The sequence below is a fragment of the Hemiscyllium ocellatum genome, chromosome 22 (genome assembly GCF_020745735.1).
Source record: "Hemiscyllium ocellatum isolate sHemOce1 chromosome 22, sHemOce1.pat.X.cur, whole genome shotgun sequence".
In the NCBI taxonomy this organism is placed as follows: Eukaryota; Metazoa; Chordata; class Chondrichthyes; order Orectolobiformes; family Hemiscylliidae; genus Hemiscyllium; species Hemiscyllium ocellatum.
This window is the reverse complement of record NC_083422.1, coordinates 46101829-46123223: the sequence shown is the minus strand read 5'-3', so window position 1 is coordinate 46123223 and position 21395 is coordinate 46101829. Positions and strand designations below refer to the sequence as shown.

The window sequence follows — 21395 nt, the reverse complement described above, 5'->3', positions numbered from 1 at the left end:
GCTTTTGGAGGGCTGCTCCTTCATCAGTTAGCTGTGGAACAAGATCATAAAACACAGAATTTCTAGCAAAAGATTACACTGTCGTGTAACTGAAACAATATATTGAACAAACCTAGATCGCTGTGAAGACTTTCATGTTTTAGAATGGGTTGTAGGTTTCCTTCATCAGGTAACAGTGGGACAGGATCATGACACATAATTTATAGCAAAAGATTACAGTATCATGCAACTGAAATGATATACTGAACAAACATAGATTGCTGTTAAGTGTTTCGTATTTTAGAGTGGGTTGCAAGGTTTCTGTTCATTAATATTTAAATCCAAGAACTTCCTTTAAGTCACATTCTTGAGATAACTAAAGGTTTATGAAAAATGTGACATCTCAGCTCAGAACATGCATTAAAGGTGCAAGGTTACAGTCTGTCTCTGTCCCAATCTTAGTCAGACCATTGCTATTTCCATAGTAGGAATTTATAAAATATTATACAGATTGACTGCCTGCATTGACCAGGAGAAAGTGAGGCCTGCAGATGCTGAAGTTCAGACTTGAAAAGCGTAGTGCTGGAAAAGCACAGCTGGTCAAGCAGCACCCGAGGAGCATGAGAGTCGACATTTCGAGCATGAATGCAGGCAATCAATCCATGTAATGTTTTATAAATTCCTACTTTGGAAATAGAACCAGTCTGACTTCAAGGTTGGGATACAGACAGACTCTAACCTTACACCTTTAAGGTGTTGTCTTCGCTGAGACGTCACCTTTTTTTTATTAAAACCTTAAGTTGTCTCAAGAATATGACTTAAAAGAAGTTCTGGGATTTACATATCAATGAACAGAAACCTTGCAACCCACTCTAAAAGACGAAACACTTAACAGCAATCTACGTTTGTTCAGTATATCATTTCAGTTGCATGATACTGTAATTTTTTGCTATAAATTATGTGTCATGATCCTGTCCCACTGTTACCTGATGAAGGAGCAGCGCTTCGAAAGTTAGTGCTTCCAAATAAACCCGATAGACTATAACCTGGCATTGTGTGAATTTTAACTTTGTCCACCCCAATCCATTAGTGCCTCCTCCACATCATTGTGTTTTTGGTGTCCCCTGTAGAAGTCAGTTGGTTTCCTGATAGTTATGAGTGGGTGTGAATGTATTTTGATTAAGCAGAATGTCAGTATCACTGTGCATACATACATTTCTAAAAATCAGCACCACCTGATGAATAGGCAGCACCTCGAAAACTAATACTTCCAAATAAACCTCAATTATCCAAATATTAATTATGCGAATATCAGATTATCCGAAGGAGATCTCAAGGTCCCAATAGAAACATTATATCAAAGAGCTGTGTCAATCCTGATTGTGTCTTTTGTTTAGAGGTGCAATGATTAAAAACAAACTTGGCTCACTGAAATGCTGCCGAAAACAGTCCTGGACAGTCCAGGCACCATCTACAAATGACTGACCTCCCGCCCTCTCTCTCTGTCCCCACACTTCCCCTGGAGTTCTACACAGGGGTGAACCCTAAAGCCCCCTTCTCCAGATAATCTCTCCAACATTGTCCTGTACAGGTGTGTGTGTGTGTGTGTGTGTGTGTGTGTGTGTGTGTGTGTGTGTGTGTCATTATGAGTATCTGTGAGAGAGAGTGCTATTTGGAGACACCCTACAAAGGCCCTAGCAGTCTTGGTGTTGGTACACAGTCCAGCTGTCCCAGAAGAGGGGGCGTGCGAAAAGGGGTTGGGGGAGGTTTTGAACCAGTTTGGAGGTGGGTGGGGGGGGAGGGGCGGGGGGTGGGATGGGTGGTGTTGGGGGCAGCAGCATGGGTTGGGAGTGGATGGGGTTGGGGGTGGCCGGTGGGGGGATTGAGGTGGGAACGGACAGTGTTGGAGGTGGTGGGGGTTGGGGTGGAGTGGATGGGGATGGGGCAGTGTGGGAGTGAACAGGGGGGGCGGGGGCTTGTGCGTGGTGTGCTGCTGCCTAGTCTCCTGAATGGGGAACAGACTTTACAGAAAACTCTGCACCCGGAGGAAAGCAATTAACTGAATAATTAATTATCTGATCGAAATAGTGCCTGCCCATCTCGTTCGGATAATTGAGGTTCCTCTGTGTGTTAATGTTCCCTCACTGTCCATGGGTTAGGATTGTGGCACACATATTCCCTACAACCCAAATGGACTGCAATGTTTCAAAGACACAGCTAATTACCACTTGCTCAAGGCAAATGGGCAATAATTACTGGCTTAACCAACGACATCCATAACCCGCGAATAAACATGAAAATGCCACGTATCTGAAAATCCCTGGATTGTTGCAAATCCCCGTAGTTATTTCAGCTAGGTGCCTGAAATGAGGAATGGCTGAGCAGCAGGACTGAATTAAATATGAACCCGTGATCCAGGGCTGCTACCATTTTCATCACATTGCTTTCTCACACGTTGCTTATGCAAGTTCCCTCCAGAAGAATTTCTAGTTGGAACATTTGACAGCAAGTAAACTGGGACTATTCATATGGGGAGGAGTGGGTTCCACATTTATTCACAAGAGAAAATTTATAAATTAATACAACCCAAGTCAACTGAGCATTTGGCAGATCAAAACTGTTTTGTTTTGCTTTCAGAATGTGGTGGTCCTTCAGAACAATGAAATAAAAGTATCCGATAGAAGGTCAGGCCTTTATCAAGCCCATTGCATCTCAATGGTACTTTAGAGCCCCACCATGGCTGTCCTGTAAGTTGTACCTTTAACATATTCCATCTCAGGCCTAAATATAAATCACGACTCCCCACATAACTGGGTTCAGGACTTACCAACAGATGTGGGGGCATCCTGAAATGCCCGCCATCTCTTCACAAATCTGATCAATGAGTTGGACCAAAGTGACTGTTTCTGTGCAGTATGACTCTATGATCGGATGTGAAGGGTTAACAAAGTCTAGATTTGATTTGCTGATTCTCGGAACGTTTAGCTCTCAAAAAGTGTGGCGGTGGAAAAGCACAGCTGGTCAGGCAGCATCCAAGGAGCAGGAGAGTTGACATTTCAAGATTCATTCCTGATGAAGAGCTCATGCTCAAAACATCAACTCTCCTGCTCCTCGGATGCTGCCTGACCGGCTGTGCTTTTCCAGTGCCACACCTTTTAACTCTGATCCCCAGCATCTGCAGGGGCTAACTCTTTCTCCTGGAATGTTAAGCTGTGTCTATTCCATGCTGCTTCCTCTGTATGACATGATGTAGCTTCCCAGAGTATGGATATCAAACAACACAGCAGGTCAGGCAGCCTCTGAGGAGCAGGAGAATTGATATTACAAGCTAAAGTCCTTCATCAGGAATGAGGCTGTGAGCCAAGGGGGTGGTGAGATAAATGGGAGGGGGGTGAGGCTTGGGGGGAAGGTAGCTCAGAGTGTGATAGGTGGATGAGATGGGGGTAATGGTGATAGGTCAGCAAGGAGGGTGGACCAAATAGGTGGGAAGGAAGATGGACAGGTAAGACAAGTCATGAGGGTGGTGCCAAGTTGGAAGGTTGGAACTGGGAGGAGGGGAAATGAGAAAACTGGTGAAATCCACATTAATGCCATGGGGTTGGCGGGTTCTGAGGCAGAAGATGACGCATTCATCCTCCAGGCGTCGGGTGGTTAGGGAGTGGCAATGGAGGAGGCCCAGGACCTGTATGTCCTTGGCAGAGTGGGAGGGGAAGTTGAAATGTTGGGCCACAGGAGAGTGGGGGTTGGTTGATGAAGGTGTTCTGGAGATGTTGTCTGAAGTACTCTGTGAGTAGGCAACCTGTCTCCCCAATGTAGAGGAGGCTGCATCGGGAACAATGGATACAGTAAATGACATGTATGAAAGTGCAGGTAAAACTTTGATGGGTGTGGTGTCAGGGGAAGGTGCCGGAAGGGGTGGGTGGGTTGTTGGGGAGCATGGACCTGACAAGGGATTCACAGAGGGAATGCTCTATATGGAAACCAGATGGGTGTGGGGAAGAAAATATACCTCTCATGATGGGTCCGTTTGTAGGTGGCGGAAATGGCGGAGGATGATGCAGCGTAAACAGAACTGGGTGGGGTGGAAGGTGAGAACCGGGGTTGGGGCGGGGGTGTCTGTCCTTGTTGCGATTGGAGGGGTGGAGTTTGAGGGCAAAGTTGTGGGAAGTGGATGAGATGTGCTGGAGGACATCATCAACTATGTCTTTAAAGAAGGAGGCCATCTGGTGTGTTCTGTGGTGGAACTACTCCTCCTGGGAGCAGATACGGCAGAGGCAGAGGAATTGGGAATAAGGGACAGCATTTTTACTGGAGGCAGGGTGGGAGGAGGTGTAGTCCAGGTGTTTTACCTGCACTTGCACACATGTCATTTATGTATCTATTGCTCCCGATGCCGTCTCCTCTACATTGGGGAGACAGGACGCCTACTTCAGAGCACTTCAGAGAACATCTCTGGGACACCCACAGCAACTGCTTGTGGTCGAACACTTCAACTCCCCTCTCACTCCTCCAAGGGCATGCAGGTCTTGGGCCTCCTCATCTTCTGCCTCGGGACCCTCCAATGACATGGCATCAATGTGGATTTCACCAGTTTCCTCATTTCCTTTCCCACCACCTTATCCCAATTCCAATTTTGCAACTTAACACTGCCCTCATGACCTGTCCTACCTGTCCATCTTCCCTCCCACCTATCTGGTCTACCTTCCTCATTAACCTATTACCATTACCCCCACCTCCATCTACCTCTTGCACTCTCAGCTACCATACCCCCCCAGTCCCAACAACCTCCCATTTATCTCAACACACTCTCGGCTCATAGCCTCATTCCTAATGAAGACCTTTTGCCCGAAATATTAAATATTCACTGCTCAGACGCTGCCTGACCTGCCTGTGCTTTTCCACCACCACACGCTCGACTCTAATCTCCAGCATCTGCAGTGCTCACTTTCGCCTATGGTGTAGCTTCCTCCATTCTTGTCTCCCATCAGGCTTGTGTCCCCTGTTGTCTTCTGGTCTTGCTTCCCAATGATGCATTGCTTCATTCTCACCTCCAACCCCACTTTTAACTTCAGGATCCAATCTGGCTGAATTCAAACTGAGGACCTGGATTCCATCTCATGGCTGAAAACAGGACAAGTTGTTGTCTGGGACTCCAGTTGCACCACCAACTTCTGCTAGTAAATGCAGTCTGGTAAGTGCCCAGTAAGGAGAAAGTGAGGAATGCAGATGCTGGAGATTAGAGCTGAAAATGTGTTGCTGGAAAAGCGCAGCACGTCAGGCAGCATCCAAGGAGCAGGAGAGTCGACGTTTCGGGCATGAGGCCTTCTTCGGCACTGATTACTGAAGAAGGGCTCATGCCCGAAATGTCGACTCTCCTGCTCCTTGGATGCTGCCTGACCTGCTGCGCTTTTCCAGCAACACATTTTCAGCTAAGTGCCCAGTAAACCTAAGTACAGATACTTTCCCAAATATGTCTTTCTTTTAGTGATGCATTTTATTTTGCAGGTTAATTTAGCTAAGAATGCAGGTTATATGCATTTGGTACAGTCTCGAATTTCAATCTATACTTTTCTTTTGAGCATAAAATCTGTAGGGACTTAACTCTACCTTTAACATTGATTTTTTTTCTGGGAAACCATGCTTCACTTAAACATATTTCACATAAAATTGTAATCTTCATGAATGCAACCAAAAATTTAAATAAGAACTCCCTGTATGCCATTTAAAAGTCAGCCAGTTAGTTGCGCTGCAACTCAGCATCTTGGTGATAGATTTCAGAAATTCTCCCATCTAGAGCAAATCTCATCTCTTGCAAGTCCTCCCATTGGTGTTCAAAATGAGGAGCATTGATTCATCAGTGTATTTTTAACTGGACATTGAGTTAATGAAGTTAAAAACCACACAACACCAGGTTACACTCCAACAGGTTTATTTGGAAGTATAAGCTTTCGGAGCGCTGCTCCTTCGTCAGGATCATGTGGGACAGGGTCATGGAGCTGGTGGACAAGGGAGAGGCAGGAATGTAGAGCTGCACCCTCACACAGATCATCAAATGGCAGAACAGGCTAGAGGGGCCGAAAGACGGGGGGGGGGGTGGTGGCCGCAGTGGACTGCAGTACTGTTTCTGACCACGGGAGGCAGTGTGACTGCAGTTCTGCTTCTTCCGGGGGGAGGAGGGAAGAGCTGAAAATGTGTTGCTGGTTAAAGCACAGCAGGCCAGGCAGCATCTCAGGAATAGGGAATTCGACGTTTCGAGCATAAGCCCTTCATCAGGAATGAGAGAGAGTAGCCAAGCAGGCTAAGATAAAAGGTAGGGAGGAGGGACTTGGGGGAGGGGCGATGGAGGTGGGATAGGTGGAAGGAGGTCAAGGTGAGGGTGATAGGCCGGAGTGGGGTGGGGGCGGAGAGGTCAGGAAGGAGATTGCAGGTTAGGAGGGCGGTGCTGAGTTGAGGGAACCAACTGAGACAAGGTGGGGGGAGGGGAAATGAGGAAACTGGAGAAATCTGAATTCATTCCTTGTGGTTGGAGGGTTCCCAGGCGGAAGATGAGGCACTCTTCCTCCAGCCGTCGTGTTGTTATGTTCTGCCGGTGGAGGAGTCCAAGGACCTGCATGTCCTCGGTGGAGTGGGAGGGAGAGTTAAAGTGTTGAGCAACGGGGTGGTTGGGTTGGTTGGTCCGGGCGGCCCAGAGGTGTTCTCTGAAGCGTTCCATGGCCTCCTCTATATTGGGGAGACAGGCCGCTTGCTTGCGGAACGCTTCAGAGAACACCTCTGGGCCGCCCGGACCAACCAACCCAACCACCCCGTGGCTCAACACTTTAACTCTCCCTCCCACTCCACCGAGGACATGCAGGTCCTTGGACTCCTCCACCGGCAGAACATAACAACACGACGGCTGGAGGAGGAGCGCCTCATCTTCCGCCTGGGAACCCTCCAACCACAAGGTATGAATTCAGATTTCTCCAGTTTCCTCATTTTCCCTCTCCCCACCTTGTCTCAGTTGGTTCCCTCAACTCAGCACCGCCCTCCTAACCTGCAATCCTCTTCCTGACCTCTCCGCCCCCACCCCACTCCGGCCTATCACCCTCACCGTGACCTCCTTCCACCTATCCCACCTCCATCGCCCCTCCCCCAAGTCCCTCCTCCCTACCTTTTATCTTAGCCTGCTTGGCTCTCTCTCTCATTCCTGATGAAGGGCTTATGCTCGAAACGTCGAATTCCCTATTCCTGAGATGCTGCCTGACCTGCTGTGCTTTAACCAGCAACACATTTTCAGCTGTGATCTCCAGCATCTGCAGACCTCATTTTTTACGGGAGGAGGGAAGAGAAGAGTGACTGCAGTTCTGCTCCAGGCCGCAAGGGGCGGTGTGACTGCAGTTCTGCTCCAGGCCGCAAGGGGCGGTGTGATTGTAGTTCTGCTCCCGGCCGCAAGGGGCGGTGTGACCGCAGTTCTGCTCCCGGCCGCAAGGGGCGGTGTCAGAAATCCCCCGAATCCGAGGGGAAGGCGGGGTGGATCAGTTGGAGCTCGGGTCCGGGCCGGGGAGGATGTCGCGGAGCGGGCGGCTGCGGTCCGGAGTGAAGCCGAAGCTGAAGCGCTGGCGGAAAGGGCAGAGCAGCGAATCCAACCCGGAGACCCACCGCTTCCGGGATGCCGCGCGGGGCGGCTTCTTCAGCAAACCGGCCGGTAGGTACGGCCTCAGCCGGCTGGAAAAGCCGAGGCTTAAAGGCCCAGCTGGAGAGCGGGGCACGTGGGGAACGTGTGACTGAGTCCAGATCCCGGGGCTGCGGCCTAAGCCGGCCCTTGTCCCAGTGTCACTTCTCATCCAGAACGGACCCGGCGTGGGGTTAGATACAGAGGAAAGTTTATCAACATTGACCCCATCAAACATTCCCAGGACAGGTCCAGCCTGTAGCAGCAGGAGCCGGCCCCTCTCAACCTACTCTACATTACCGTGGCTTGTTGTTTATTTCAGTCTCTATTCCAGCGTCCCTCCTGTACCCTTACCCCGAAGAATGCTGTCCAACTCCTTACTGAAAACATTCAATGTTTTGGCCTCAGTCGCTTTCTGTGCCAGAGAATTCTCCAGGTTATTCTGTTAGTGTGTCACTCTCTTGGTGAAGATATGTTTCCTCGTTTAAGTCCCATTTCATTTAAGGTTGATCCTTGGTTCTGGTCTCCTTGGTCATCAGGAATATTCATCCGATGTTTAGTCCTTTTAGAATTTCATAGGTTTCTGAGATTTCACCCTCGTTTTTCCAACTCCAGTGAATGTACTCCTAAGTAACCCAGTCTGTCTTTCTGTATCAGTCCTAGCCTCCCAGGAGTCAGTCTGGTAAATTTTGCACTCTCCATTGTCAGAATATCCTTCATTAGTACATACTGTACATAATACTGTGGAAAGCCCTGTGCAAGTGCGGCGCTCCTCCTCCTATACCCAAATCCTCTTGCTGTGAGGGCCTGTGTAACATCTGCTGTCTTTGCCACTTGTAGCATCTGCATGCTTACTTTCGCAAACTGGTGTACAAGGACACTCAAGGCTCATAACCTCCCCCCTTCGCAAACTGTCATAATGATCCATCTTCCTATTTTTGCTACCTATAGTCCAGGGTTAGATAGAGTAAAGCTCCCTTTCTTCTAGAAGTTTAGTGTACCAGTTAGCTTGGCTTCTCTCGCTGTCTGAAGTACTGGTGGTAATTCTGTTACTTTGCTTGGGGTTGGGTGAGGAGTTGGAGAGACGGTCAGTTCCCCAGTGGGTGCTGATTGTTAGCTCTGTTATAGTTGCAACCCTCATTCCTGTCTTGGTTTTGCTGTCATCCTTGCTGAGTGAGTTGTAAGACACAAATTGATAGGTCTGGGACCAGTGTAATCAAACTCTTTGGGTTGTGGTGATACTGTTGGAGACAGGCTTTGGATGGTGAGCTGTTTGATTTGATGTGAGAGTGGGGGTCAGCACAGTGGCTCAGTGGTTTGCACTGTTGCCTCACGGCGCCATGGGCACAGGTTCGATTCCAGCCTCGGGTGACTGTCTGTGTGGAGTTTGCACGTTTTCTCCTTGTCTGGGTTTTCTCTGGGTGCTATGGTTTCCTCCCACAGTCCAAAGATTTGCAATTTAGGTGGATTGGTCATCTGAAATGCGGGGTTACAAGGATAGTGTGGGGGGGGAATGGGTCTGAGTGGGATTCTCTTTGGAATATGATTCTGTAACTGCGTTTAACATTGATCAGTTGATTGTTAACCTCTGATCCCTTTGTATTCTCTCCAGGTAAGAGTGATCTGACAGTGGATGTGCTGAAACTGCATAATGACCTTCAATCCAACAGTTCTTTGTTTGATCCAAGAGAGAGTTCAGCAGAAGACCCCTTTTCCAAGTGTGAGGAAGGTGCACCCTCAGAAGAAACTACTGGCACCTTTCTCAGTGGCCTGTCTGATTGCAGCAACCTGACCTTTCAGCGAGTGCAGCGTTTATGGGAATCCAACTCTGCTGCCCACAAAGAGGTGAGAGTAGCATAATTTCCGAGAGTCAGTTACCCAAAGTGCTCTGTGGAAGTTGGTGTTCACTGGTAACATTGAACAGTGAGTATGAAGTTGTTGAATTTTGAGCTTTCACTGTTCCGAGTAGAGATACTGGGAGTTGACCACTAGCAGCAACACATGGTCCAAACTGATTACATTCATTAATTGTCTGTCTGTTTTACAGGTGTGTGCTGTTTTGGCAGCTGTTACAGAGGTGATTCGATCTCAAGGTGGGAATGAGACAGAGACAGAATATTTTGCAGCTTTGGTGAGCCTTCATTCCATGTTCCTTGCCCTTCTCCCACCTTCCCGAGAGTCTGGAGAGCAGTGGGAGTGAGGGGTCATTGGGGCGGATTGCTTGGGGTGGGGGAGTGTGTGGTGGAGGTGTCAAGGTTGATGGGTAGTGTGTGGTCTGGTGTGACTGCTGCTTTAACAGATTATTCTGCAGAGACTTGGTCTGTTTCAGATCGGTTGATTTTCTGTAAATTTCAAATCTGTTTTGCACTGAGTGAGTTTGGAGAAACGAAGAAGGAATCTCTCTGGTCATTGAACGTCAGGGTCTTTGGTCAGTGCGGCAGTGATCTGGTGAACAGGGAGAGGTCGCCATCTGGTTGGCAGTGGTTTATGATTGGTTGAGCTTTATAAATACTATATATAGGCCTGTGGACTGTATCTGTGAGGTGAGGTATTATATCTGTCATCCTGCTCCCCGCGCCCCCAAAATCTTTATTCCGTGCCCTGGAGGGAGAGAGAACGATTGTCCAAGTGCACAGAGACATGAGTTCACGGTCTTCTCTTAAACAATGGTTTCTCTGTAAACTGTATAGTCATTTTACAGGGAGGAGTATCCGGATAAGGCAACATACAAATTATTTGGGTAACCATTATAATCAACGAGTATCAATAGCAGAGACCAAGCCCTTCACTGTTATACGTGAAAGTGAGGACTGCAGATGCTGGAGATCAGAGCTGAGAATGTGTTGCTGGAAAAGCGCAGCAGGTCAGACAGCATCCAAGGAGTAGGAGAATCGACCTTTCAGGCATGAGCCCTTCTTCAGGAAATGCCCTTCTTCTTTCGGGCATTTCCTGAAGAAGGGCTCATGCCCAAAACGTCGATTCTCCTCCTTGGATGCTGCCTGACCTGCTGCGCTCTTCCAGCAACACATCTTTCCTGTTATACAGAGTGTTCTTAACCTTATTAACTGGATTCATACAATGGATTCTTTACCCCTTGTTAGCTGGCCTTGCATACTGAATGCTGCCAATGTTTTTAAATGGCTCTACATAATGACTGCTTTTCTGCCTTGTTAACCCATTACCCTTGTCTCCAGCACCCCATGTTCACTGTAAATTCTTATCTGATCTGAGTCATGCTCAGCTGAACATCTTGTTTCACAAAACTTAACTTTTTCCCTGCCTGCTTATTCCCTATACACGTTCTCATATCCACCCGTGAACTGTGTCCATGCTCCATGGTATCTAGTAGAAAGTGCTGACTATCAGCAGGTGAGGATAAGTGAATACATTTCAGGCTGGGCCCCAAATATTATCTAAACACTTTAGATACAACCTGTAAAGCAAAGGGTTTATTTAGATAATGCCAACATGTTTAAAGTTTATTTTACTGTCATGTGAATGATTGTTGAGATAACAGACCAGCTGTGGAGTCAATTACTTATTGTATTTCTGATGGGCAAATCTGTAATTAATCATATATTTGATTTCCTGAGTTTTGAGTGGATTACAAGAGACTATTGGATGAAGTACTATTAATATAAAAGGTTTAAGATTAAGGAGCATAAAAGGCCGGCTGTTACGAATGGTTGTTGTGTGGGAGGCAGTGAACGTGATAACTCCCAGCCTGACTAACTCCTAATCGCATCCCTTTCTCAGATGACCACACTGGAAGCTGTAGAATCTGAGGAATCAATTGCAGCTGTTGCCTATCTGCTGAATTTGGTAATGAGACGGTAAGTCCAAATGTTAGTGAGGTCTGATGTATTGGTAAGAGACCAAGTAGGGATGTCTAGCAATGATTGCACAATGTCCAGCTCTGTCACTATTCCTCAGATACTGAAGCAGTCCATATTCAAATGAAACAAGTCTGGACAGTTTCCAGGCTTGGGTTGAGAAGTGATAAGTAACATTTGCATGATACGAATGCGAGGTAATAACCACCTTCAAGAAAAGGCAATTTAACCACTGTCCTGTGTCATTCAATGATGTTACTATCACCGAATCCTTCAACATCCTTGTGTAACTCACTCCCTGACTTCCTAAAGTTTATCCAACATCTATGAGGCACAAGTCAGGAGTGTGATAGAATAGTCCCCACTTGCCTGGATTGGTGCAGCTCCAAAGACACTCAAGGAGCTTGACGCCATCCAGAAGAAAGCATCCCACTTGATTTGTATCACATCCACAAGCATCCCCTCCCTCCATCAGTGACGCTCAATAGTGGCACTGTGTACTATCTACAGGATACACTGCTGAAATTCACCTTAAACCTCAGCCTTCCAAGTCCATGATCACTTCCATCTAAAAGGACAGCAATATATGGGAACACCACCACTTGCAGGCTCCCTTCCAAGCCACTTACCATCCTGATTTATGATGCTGGTTCAAAATTCTGGAATTCCATCTTTAGCAGCATTGTGGGTTTACCAACAGCACATAAACTGCAACGGTTCAAGAAGGCAGCTCACCATCACCTTCTCAACAGCAACCAAGACAGGCAGTCAATGCTGGTCAGTCAGCGATGTCCAGGTCCTACGCGTGAGTTTAAAAAGAATGACTCCGTTGTAATGTTCCAAAATTCACAAATCTGGAATAGGTGGAGTGGTTTGGAAGGTGGCGTGTAACATTATTCATATTGTACCAATGGGGCAAACAGTCTGACCTCAGTGATCAGGAAGTGCTGGAATCCAGAAGTAATGTTACCGTTAGAAAGTCATGTTATGGTTAGGCAGAGCCGTCATGGTTTTATGAAAGAGAAATCATCTTCAATAGTTTGCATATGATAAATGTCAAATTCATGATACTAGTAAAATTCAAACTGAATATTGAAATTCAGAGCAGGAATGAGAAGCAAAGGCAGTATGAGAGGAATCCATAACTAAGTGAATCTAAAATTCTTCTATAAACAGTAAAGGGCTGGTAAATGGAGGAATGGGCCCAATTAAAATCCAAAAACTGGACTCGCACATGAAGGTAGAGGCCATGGCTTTGGTATTAATTGAGTGTATTGCATCAGTCTGCAAAAGACGCTGCTAAAATTGTGTTGAAAGAGGGAGTAATTGAGACACTGGGTGGATGAAAAATTGAGAGATACTAATAGAAATATTGACTATGCTTAAGATTGATAAATCATCAGTATCCGTTCAAATGTTTTCAAGGATACTGAGAGAAATAAGCATGAAACTTGCAGAGGCACTGATCATAAGCTTCCAGTTCCCCCTCAAAGAAGGGAAGTAAAGAATTAGTGCCAAGGAACAGGATTGCTGATGTTACCCCCTTGTTTGAAAATGGTCATGGAGATAAATTCAGCAAGTGCAGACCAATCATTAGTGAGAAAACTTCATTAGTGAGAAAACATTTATAAATGTTACTTCTGGACAAAATTAACAGTCACTCGGATAGATGACTATGGTGACATCGTTGATGTGGTGTACATAGACTTTCAAAAGCAGTTTTGTAAAATGCCAAATAATAGGCTTACCAACAAAATCCGTTATATAAAAGGGACAGTGGCAGCATGGATATGAAATTAATGGTGTGAAAGAAGACAGTGGTGATGGACTGTGCTTTTTGAATTAGAAAAGGGTTTCTAGTGATGTTTCCCAAGCCTTGTTATTAGTAATACTTTTCTTGATCTATAAACCTGGATAGGCAATTTTTTGGATGATGTGAAACTCAGGAAGAACATCAAGCTGGAAGTTTGATAATTAGAGAAAACTTAACTGGTGGAATGATCAGATCAATGTTAGATAAAATTTAAAGCAGAGAAGCGTAAAGTGATTTATTTGCTTAAAAGATCAAGAGACAATGTGAATTAATCGATATAATTGAGGTGTAAGAGTACAAAAGCAGGGAAGTTAGTATAGGATGTTGGATCAATCTCAGCTAGAGTATCGTGTCCATTTTGACAAGGATGTGAAGGCACCAAAGGGTGTAGGGAAAAGATTCATGAGAAGACATTTAATAGTAGTGTTTCAAGTCAGAAAAAATCTTGGCACAGTAGGTAGAAACAAATGGTTCTTATTGGTGGAAGGGGCATGAACCAATTATTGGCAGTAGAATCAAAAATAGTGGCGGAAGAACCCTTTTGTGCAGCAGCGAGTAGTTAAGAGTGCAGTATACTTGCTGGTGTGTAGTAGAGGCAGATTTAATCATGGCTTTCAAAAAGAATTGAATTATTATCTGATGACAGCATATTTGCAAGACTGTAGATTAAAGACTGGGCCGTGGGGCAGTCTGTTTTGTTCAGGCAGAGAGCAGACTTGACAAGCTGAATGGCCTCTGTTGTAACCACTCTGAGAGTCTCAGGTTTTTGAGGAGATAACTGGCTGAAGAAATAAGGGGGAGCCAGTGGATATGGTGCATACATGTAAAAGGCATTCAATACGGTGCCACACAAAAAGTTGTACAAGTGCATGTCATTGGGAGAAATTTATTAATATGGATAGAGAATGGTTAAAGAACAGAAAACAGAGAATGGAAAATTGGAATCATTTTCAGATTGGCAGGCTGTAATGTGTGGAGTGCTAATCGGATTAGAGTGAGGGCATCCATTTATTACAGTCTATATTCATCACTTGAATGAATGGACCCTGTTTAATGTGGTCAAGTTTTCTGATGATACAGAACTGCGTGAGAATATAAACTCTGAAGAGGGCATGGTCTGCAAACGGATACAAATTGATTGAGTGAAGAAGAGGGTGAAGGGTGGCATTTACTTTGGGAAATGTTTTTATTCACTTTGGTGAGAAGAATAGAAAGTCAATATTTTTTTAAATACTGAGAGTCCAGTAAGTACAAACAAGAAAGACAAACTTAAAATGTAGATACAACAAGTGATTACGGAGTCAAATGGTATGCTGTCCTTGATTACAAGAAGTTTGGAGTATAACATTAAGATATTCTTGATGCAGTTACTTTGGTTACTCCACATATGAAATATTTTACACTACTGTGGGTCTCTGAAGCTAAGGAAGAATAAAACAACCTTAAAGTGTAAGAAAGCTTCACTGGATTGATTCCTGGGAAAGAAAGTGAAGACGTTCAGTAGGATGGACCAATAACCCTGGAATTTAGAAATATACACATTACCCTTTCAACAAGAATATAGCTGATTGTGGCCTCAACTTTAGATTCCTTCCTGCCTGCTGCTGATGACATTAGACTCCCTTGTTGGTTATAAATCTATTTACCACAGTGTTAAAAATATTCGATGATCCCCACCTCCACAACTCTCTGCAGTAGAAAGTTGACCCTCAGAGTAAAAACTTCTTCCTCGTCTCCAACTTAAATGGAAGACTTACTATTTTTAAACATGTCTCCTAGTTCTAGTATTTTTCATAATGGGAGACATCCTTTCAGTATCCCTCAGAATTTTATGTGCTTCGATAAGGTTACCTTCCATTCTTCTAAATGCCAAGGGATACAGGCCCAGCCTGTCCAGTCTTTCCTCTTGATCCCAGATATCCGTCAAGTGAATCTTCTTTGAACTGCTTCTAATACATTTGTATCCTTACATGAGGAGATCAAAGCTGTATGCAGTACTCCACATGTGATCTCGCCAACATCCTGTATAACTGTAGTAAAACATGTCTACTTTTATATTCTTATTACCGTTGCAACAAACACCCATGCTCCATTTGCTTCTTCATCACTTGGTCTACTGTGAGTTAGCTTTGTGATGATTCATTTGCAAGGGCATTCAAATCTTTCTGTCCTTTAGAATTCTCAGTGTAAACAATATATTTTTCTTCTTCTTGCCAGAGTGAACAAGTTCATATTTACACAAATTATACTCGCAATGTTCTGCTCACTTGCTTAACCTGTCCCTAACATTTGCAGACTTATACCCTCTTTACAATTTACTTTACTCCCTATCTTTGTATTTTAAGCAAATTTATCAACTGTACATACAGTTTCATCAAGGTCAGTGATATAAGTTGTTAAAAATTATGCCTCATCAGATCCCTGTGACACACCACTTGTTACAATTTGAAAACCTGAAATGTTATTTCCTGTAAGCTAACCAATTGTCTCCTCATGGTTACATGTTATTTCCTATATCATGCAGTTTTATGCAGCAACCGGAGTTGTAGAACCTTGTCATTGAAACTCGAGTACAAGAGGTTAGAAGATGTGATTTACCTTTATAAGGTCTGGTTAGACACACCTAGGACCACAAAGAGCATCAGTGTTAGAAGGATATATTGACCATGAAGGGGATTAGATTTACAAGAATTATATCTGGACTCCAAAGATTCAGATAAAACGTGAGATTACACAAGGATTCTATTCTCTGGAATTTGCACGATTAAGGGGTGACTTGATCTGTTTTCAAGCTGTTAAGGGAAACAGATGGGATTGATGGAGAGAAACTTCTGATGATGTTGGGGTGATATTAGGAAACACTTCTACACCTAGGATGATGGAAGTCTGGAACTCTTCTGTAATAAAGGGTTTGATAGAGTAGGTGATGAGAAACTGTCACTCATAAAGAGTGTCTCAGTATAAGCATATGGTTGGTTAGGAGGAGAAACACTTCACTTGGAGAGGTGTGAATCTTTGGAATTCTTTCCCATGCAGAGATCTATGTGACATATCCTCTTATAATCAGGATAGATCTGTGGATTTGGATATCAAAGGAAGGAAGAAATAAGGAGCTACAACTAGATAATAAAATTGTGGTTGACCAGCCATGATCTTTAATGAGTGGAAGAACAGGTTTGAGAAACTGAATGGCCTAGTGTTAGTCCTATTCCTTATCTGCTTGTGATGTAACCATGTTTCTTGAATTCACTGGCATAATTATTCTGCTTATTGATTGCAGTGTTCCTGGTCCTGTCCTGATAAAGAAGTTCTCAGACACGGCAAAAGTTTTTATGAATCTTTTATCTGCTCAAGTGAACTCAGGATCTACGGCAGGTCTGCGATGGGTGGGTGTGATTTTTTTTTTGAGCATTTTAATTAAAATGGTCCCATTCATCCCTATGATGTTTGCCTGATGGATGAAAATGTTAAGTTTTCATTGTGATTTAGTCTGATTTTCTTGTCCGTCAGATTCTCGCCTGCCTCTCTACACTGTTACGCAGGCAGGATTTGACTGTGTGGAGCTTCCCGTCAACTCTTCAAGTTTACCATGGTGTCCTCAGTTTCACTGTACATGTCAAACCAAAGGTACGCCAATCGCATTGAAGCTGGGGAGTGATAAAATGACTTGGCTGATGGGGTGTTCATAATTCATCTGGACCAGGTTGCACTGTCACCAGACTGCACAAAACACAATAGAGACAAATGTAAGCGGAGAGGTCCGGCTCAGTGATGAGCTCTGCCAGTTTGATGATACTGGTGCCACACAGACTGTTAAATGTGGGTTAACGAGCAAGAACTGAATGGGGATTGTGTGTTGGTCAAACAGAACAGTTAACAAAAGTCAAGTCAGTCTTGTTTTTAAAATTAACAGTAGATTGGCATCAATTGCCAGTTGTGGAGGAGAGTTTCAAACCTCGATCATCCTTTGTACATATATGTGTTTGTTAATCTCACACCTGAAAGTTCTGGCTCTAATTTGTAGACTCTGCCTCTTGGTCCTGGACTCACGACTGGTGGCAATAGTACCATTGGCTAATGTGAACAGTTTCCTAAACTCTTGTGATCTTGCAAACCTCCATCAAATCATCCCTCAACTTTCTTTGCTTAAAAGAGAAAAACAACAGCCCTTTCAAGCTAATCTTGGAGCTAAGATTTCTCACCTCTGAACCATTCTGGTGAATCTCCTCTGTACCATCTTACGAGTCCTCACGTCCTAAAGCGTAATGGCCAGAACTGGGTGTGCACAACTCTGTTTGGGACTTAACCAGTGCTGTTGAAATGGTTAGGATAACCACCTGCCTTTGTACTCAATTTGTCAATGGATTCTGAGAACCCATATCTTTGCTAATTATTCTCTTAATTAGTCTTGCGATCTATAAAAGTGGATTCCCATGCAACCCCAGGTTGGCCTGTTCCTGCACACACTTCTGAGCAGCGCCGCTGTGTCTTTAATGCTTCTCCCTATCCCTTCTGCCAAAAGTCGTCATCACATAATCTTTGAATGAAATTTCATCTGCCAGTTCTATACCCATTCTGCTAATCTCTGTGTCCTTTTGCAGGCTATTGGTATCGCTGCTTGCCATAAATTTGAAATGCTACTCTATTTATTGCTGATTGTTTGCCCCCTCTGCCTTTCACTGTCCCAGGTCCGGAAAGAAGCGCAACGCAGCATCTGCTCTATACTCAAGGGAAGTGACTTCATGTTTGGAGACTTGGCTCCACCCCATCATCCAGCTGCACAATCGACAGCCAGATTCTGCATAAAGGAAATTGAGGAGTCTGGAGGTTTGTGGTGACAACATATGGAAGGTCTCTGGAATGTGGGTTGGAGTTTTCTGCTGAGGAACCTAGATTGGGAGTAGGGAGGCTGTATGCTTGTTGGGTGGAGTTAGGAAGTCAGGAAGAAGCTGGTTGGATTGTGGTCTGCTCAGTAATAATGCTCACTTTCTTGATAATTATATTTGTTTCTTATAGGTGGTGATCACGGTACAACACCACTACATGTGTTAGGTTTGCTGAAGGATGTGCTCCCTTGTTTCCCTGTCAGCTGTGTAAAGTCATGCTGTGAGACTCTGCTCAGAGTCATGACTCTCAGTCATGTGGTAAGTCTCACTATTAAGATTCATGAACCTACAAATTGTTTCCTTTGCTGGACAGGGTATAACTATAATGATAGGCCAGAATTGATGCAGCAACAAGACCATTCTGCCTATCAAATTTACACTGACTCTTTCAAAGAGCAATCAAATCAGTCCCATTCCCCTGTTCTTTCCCCACATCCTAACAATTATTGTTTCTTCAATATTGGTTCAATTCACCTTTAAAGGCAACTATTCAACCTATGTCCACCGTACTCTCAGATAGTCCAATGCGCTCAGCAAATCTGATTCTTTTGCTAGTCATCTTTAGTCTGTAATTGCTGGTCATCAATTCTTTAGATTTTGGAAAAAAATTCTTTAATTTGCTGTAACTACATTTTCCATAATTTTGAAACGGTAAGATTTCCTCTTTACCTCCTCTGATCTGAGGAGGTGACCTGCAGCTCCTCCAATCTATCATCATAATTATTGGCCCTCATAGTTCATTAATATAGATTGTGAACAACAGGGGCCAAAGCTGTTGATCCTTGCAATACCACACAAATCAGAGCCTGATCTGTTTTATGCCTGTTAACCAACTCCACATAACATGCCAGTACATCATCCTCAGTCCCATGTGACTTAATTTTGTTTACTAACCTCCTACATAGAACATTTTTAAAACCCTTGTGAAAATCTGAGTACACCACATCAGCTGGTTCCTTATTGGTGTTGCTAATAGTCTTCTCAAAAAAAAACTCCATTGAATTTGACAGCCTTGATTTTTCATTTGTTAATCAATGTTGATTCTATCCAATTGGATAATTATTTTCAATATCCTGTAATCATGTTCATTCAAATAGATTCTGGCATTTTCACTCCTGTCGATGTCGAGCTAACAGGTCTATTGTTTCTCCACACAGCAGGGACTTGCTTGACAAAGCTTTATGAAAGTTGTTGGGAGAAAGATCTTGCATTTTACCAATCCAAGAATCTGTAACCTTCATAAACATCACCTTTTGCCAACATGTTGCAGATGAATTGATTGCAAAATCTTGGACCAATTGTATTCTCAGGATTTTGCACCCCAGCCTACTTTGTTTCTTACTTTTCTTAGTCATTCTAGACACTGTTTCCAGAGAGCTCATGGCACTGTATTGGAGACTGTTGCTGCCTCACACTCTGAAACCCTCAGTGTGAACTCCTGCGTTATCCTGTCTCTCTCACAGATGGTGACGGCTTGTGCGATGCAAGCATTTCACGGACTCTTTGTTGCCAAACCAAACTCAACGGTCCTGACAGGAGAACTCAATGCTCAGATCATAACTGTGAGTCTAGACCTCAGCAGTGGGATGGATGCATGGGCAATCCTGGAAGGGGACAAGATGGCTACGGGTAATTCTGGTGGGGTGGAAGGTTGAGGTGACACTGACAGGGGGCAGGAATGGTTTGGGTGGCCCTGGGAGGCTTACAAGTGACTGTGGATAGTGGAAAGATTTTCAGGTGATCCCAGTCAGAGCAGGTAGGGGTGCGACTGACTGCGAGGAGGAAACTCGGTGACCATGCTTGAATATGGAGTTGTGTGTGTGTGTTCGTATGCAGGTGACCTATGTGGATTGGGCCGTGTGTGCTCAGAGGGTGTTAGTCTTGGGATTATGAGTGATTTGAGGTTGGGGTGTTAATTAATAGGTCTTTGCAGTTTGTGAAGAGTATTTTGTAAATGCTGTGTTTCACCTACAGGCTTTGTATGATTACTTGCCAAATATTGGTGACCTACAGCCTGTCCTGGCCTGGCTTACCGTAATGGAAAAAGCACATATCAGCCTGTGCAGGTAATGAGTTTGTTTCAGTGAATAAGTGACACTGTTTATAGTGGGCACTGTCAGGGTCAGGGTTTATCAAGGGCTCTGTAGGGATCAGGGTTTATTGCGGGCCCTGTCAGGGTCAGGGTTTGTCGTGGACTAGTTGAAGGTTTTTTTTCATTCATAACTTTTTTTTTCTTGATCCTTTAGTGTCTAAACTCTGATTTCTGTTGTTAGGTTGCAGGGTTCCTTGTGTTTGGCTCATCTCCCTCGTCTTTTCAGCACGGCTGTTAGTTGTCTCCTTTCATCTCACACACAGCTCATGGCTGCTGCAGCCGAAACCATGAAGGTGAGTTAAAGGTATTACTCTTTCTTGTTGTCTTGTTTTTTTGCTCCACTCACTGAAATCATAGAATCATGGAATCCCTTCGGTGTGGAAGCAAGCCATTTGGCCCATTAAGTCTACATCGAGCATCCATAGAGCATCCTTCCCTGACCCACCTCCAGTAACTCTGCATTTCTCGCGGCTGATCCACTTAACCTACACATCCCTAGGCACTATGGGCACTTTAGTATGGCCAATTCATCTAACCTGCACATCATTGGACTGCTAGGGGAAACTGGAGCATTTGGAAGAAACTTATATAGACACAGGGCGAATGTGCAAACTGCACACTGACAATCGCCTGAGGTTGGAATTGAACCTTGGTCCCAGGCACTGTGAAGTATCAGTGCTAATCACAGGCACTGTGAATATTGAAATGATCACAGGATGGTGCCTGATGCAGGGTTCAAATTGTGTTATAAGCAAAATGAACATGTGGTTCAGTCTGGACAATGAACGTAGTACATTGTAGCCTAAATCAGTGATCGAATTTGAGGGCAGAGGAGTTAAACTGTGGATCCAAGTTTGCATATTTGGTGTGGATGATGTAAATGGTCAATTTCCTACAATAGACTGAAACTGCAGTTGTTGGGAATTTCCTTAGAATCACAGAACAGAATGATTGTAAATGTGTTGACCCTCTAATAGAACCAGTTGCATGAGTTCCACTCCCCTTCCTTTGTTGACCTACAGATCTTCTCAGATAATGATCCAGTTCCCTCTTGAAGATTTTGACTGCTTCTGCCACATTTTCAGGAAATTTATTTCAGACCTTAACCACTTGCTGTGTCACAGGTTTTTCTTCATAATAC

At 44.5% G+C, this 21395-nt stretch overlaps 1 protein-coding gene across 3 annotated transcripts in view; it reads left to right on the top strand.

Annotated features, from left to right (window-relative positions):
- The first annotated feature begins 7467 nt into the window (after window positions 1-7467).
- Window positions 7468-21395, top strand: part of rrp12 (ribosomal RNA processing 12 homolog) — a 51585-nt gene continuing 37657 nt past the window's right edge. The window contains exons 1-11 of one of the 3 annotated variants that reach the window (XM_060842143.1): window positions 7468-7663; window positions 9243-9475; window positions 9678-9761; window positions 11387-11463; window positions 16557-16662; window positions 16787-16903; window positions 17965-18103; window positions 18293-18420; window positions 19626-19724; window positions 20137-20228; window positions 20436-20547. In XM_060842143.1, coding sequence (XP_060698126.1) covers window positions 7525-7663; window positions 9243-9475; window positions 9678-9761; window positions 11387-11463; window positions 16557-16662; window positions 16787-16903; window positions 17965-18103; window positions 18293-18420; window positions 19626-19724; window positions 20137-20228; window positions 20436-20547 — 1326 coding nt within the window. In that variant the 5' untranslated portion in view covers window positions 7468-7524. Of the gene's footprint in view, window positions 7668-9242; window positions 9476-9677; window positions 9762-11386; window positions 11464-16556; window positions 16663-16786; window positions 16904-17964; window positions 18104-18292; window positions 18421-19625; window positions 19725-20136; window positions 20229-20435; window positions 20548-21395 lie in introns of all 3 variants that reach the window. The other 2 variants (XM_060842144.1, XM_060842146.1) reach the window with 2 other exon arrangements.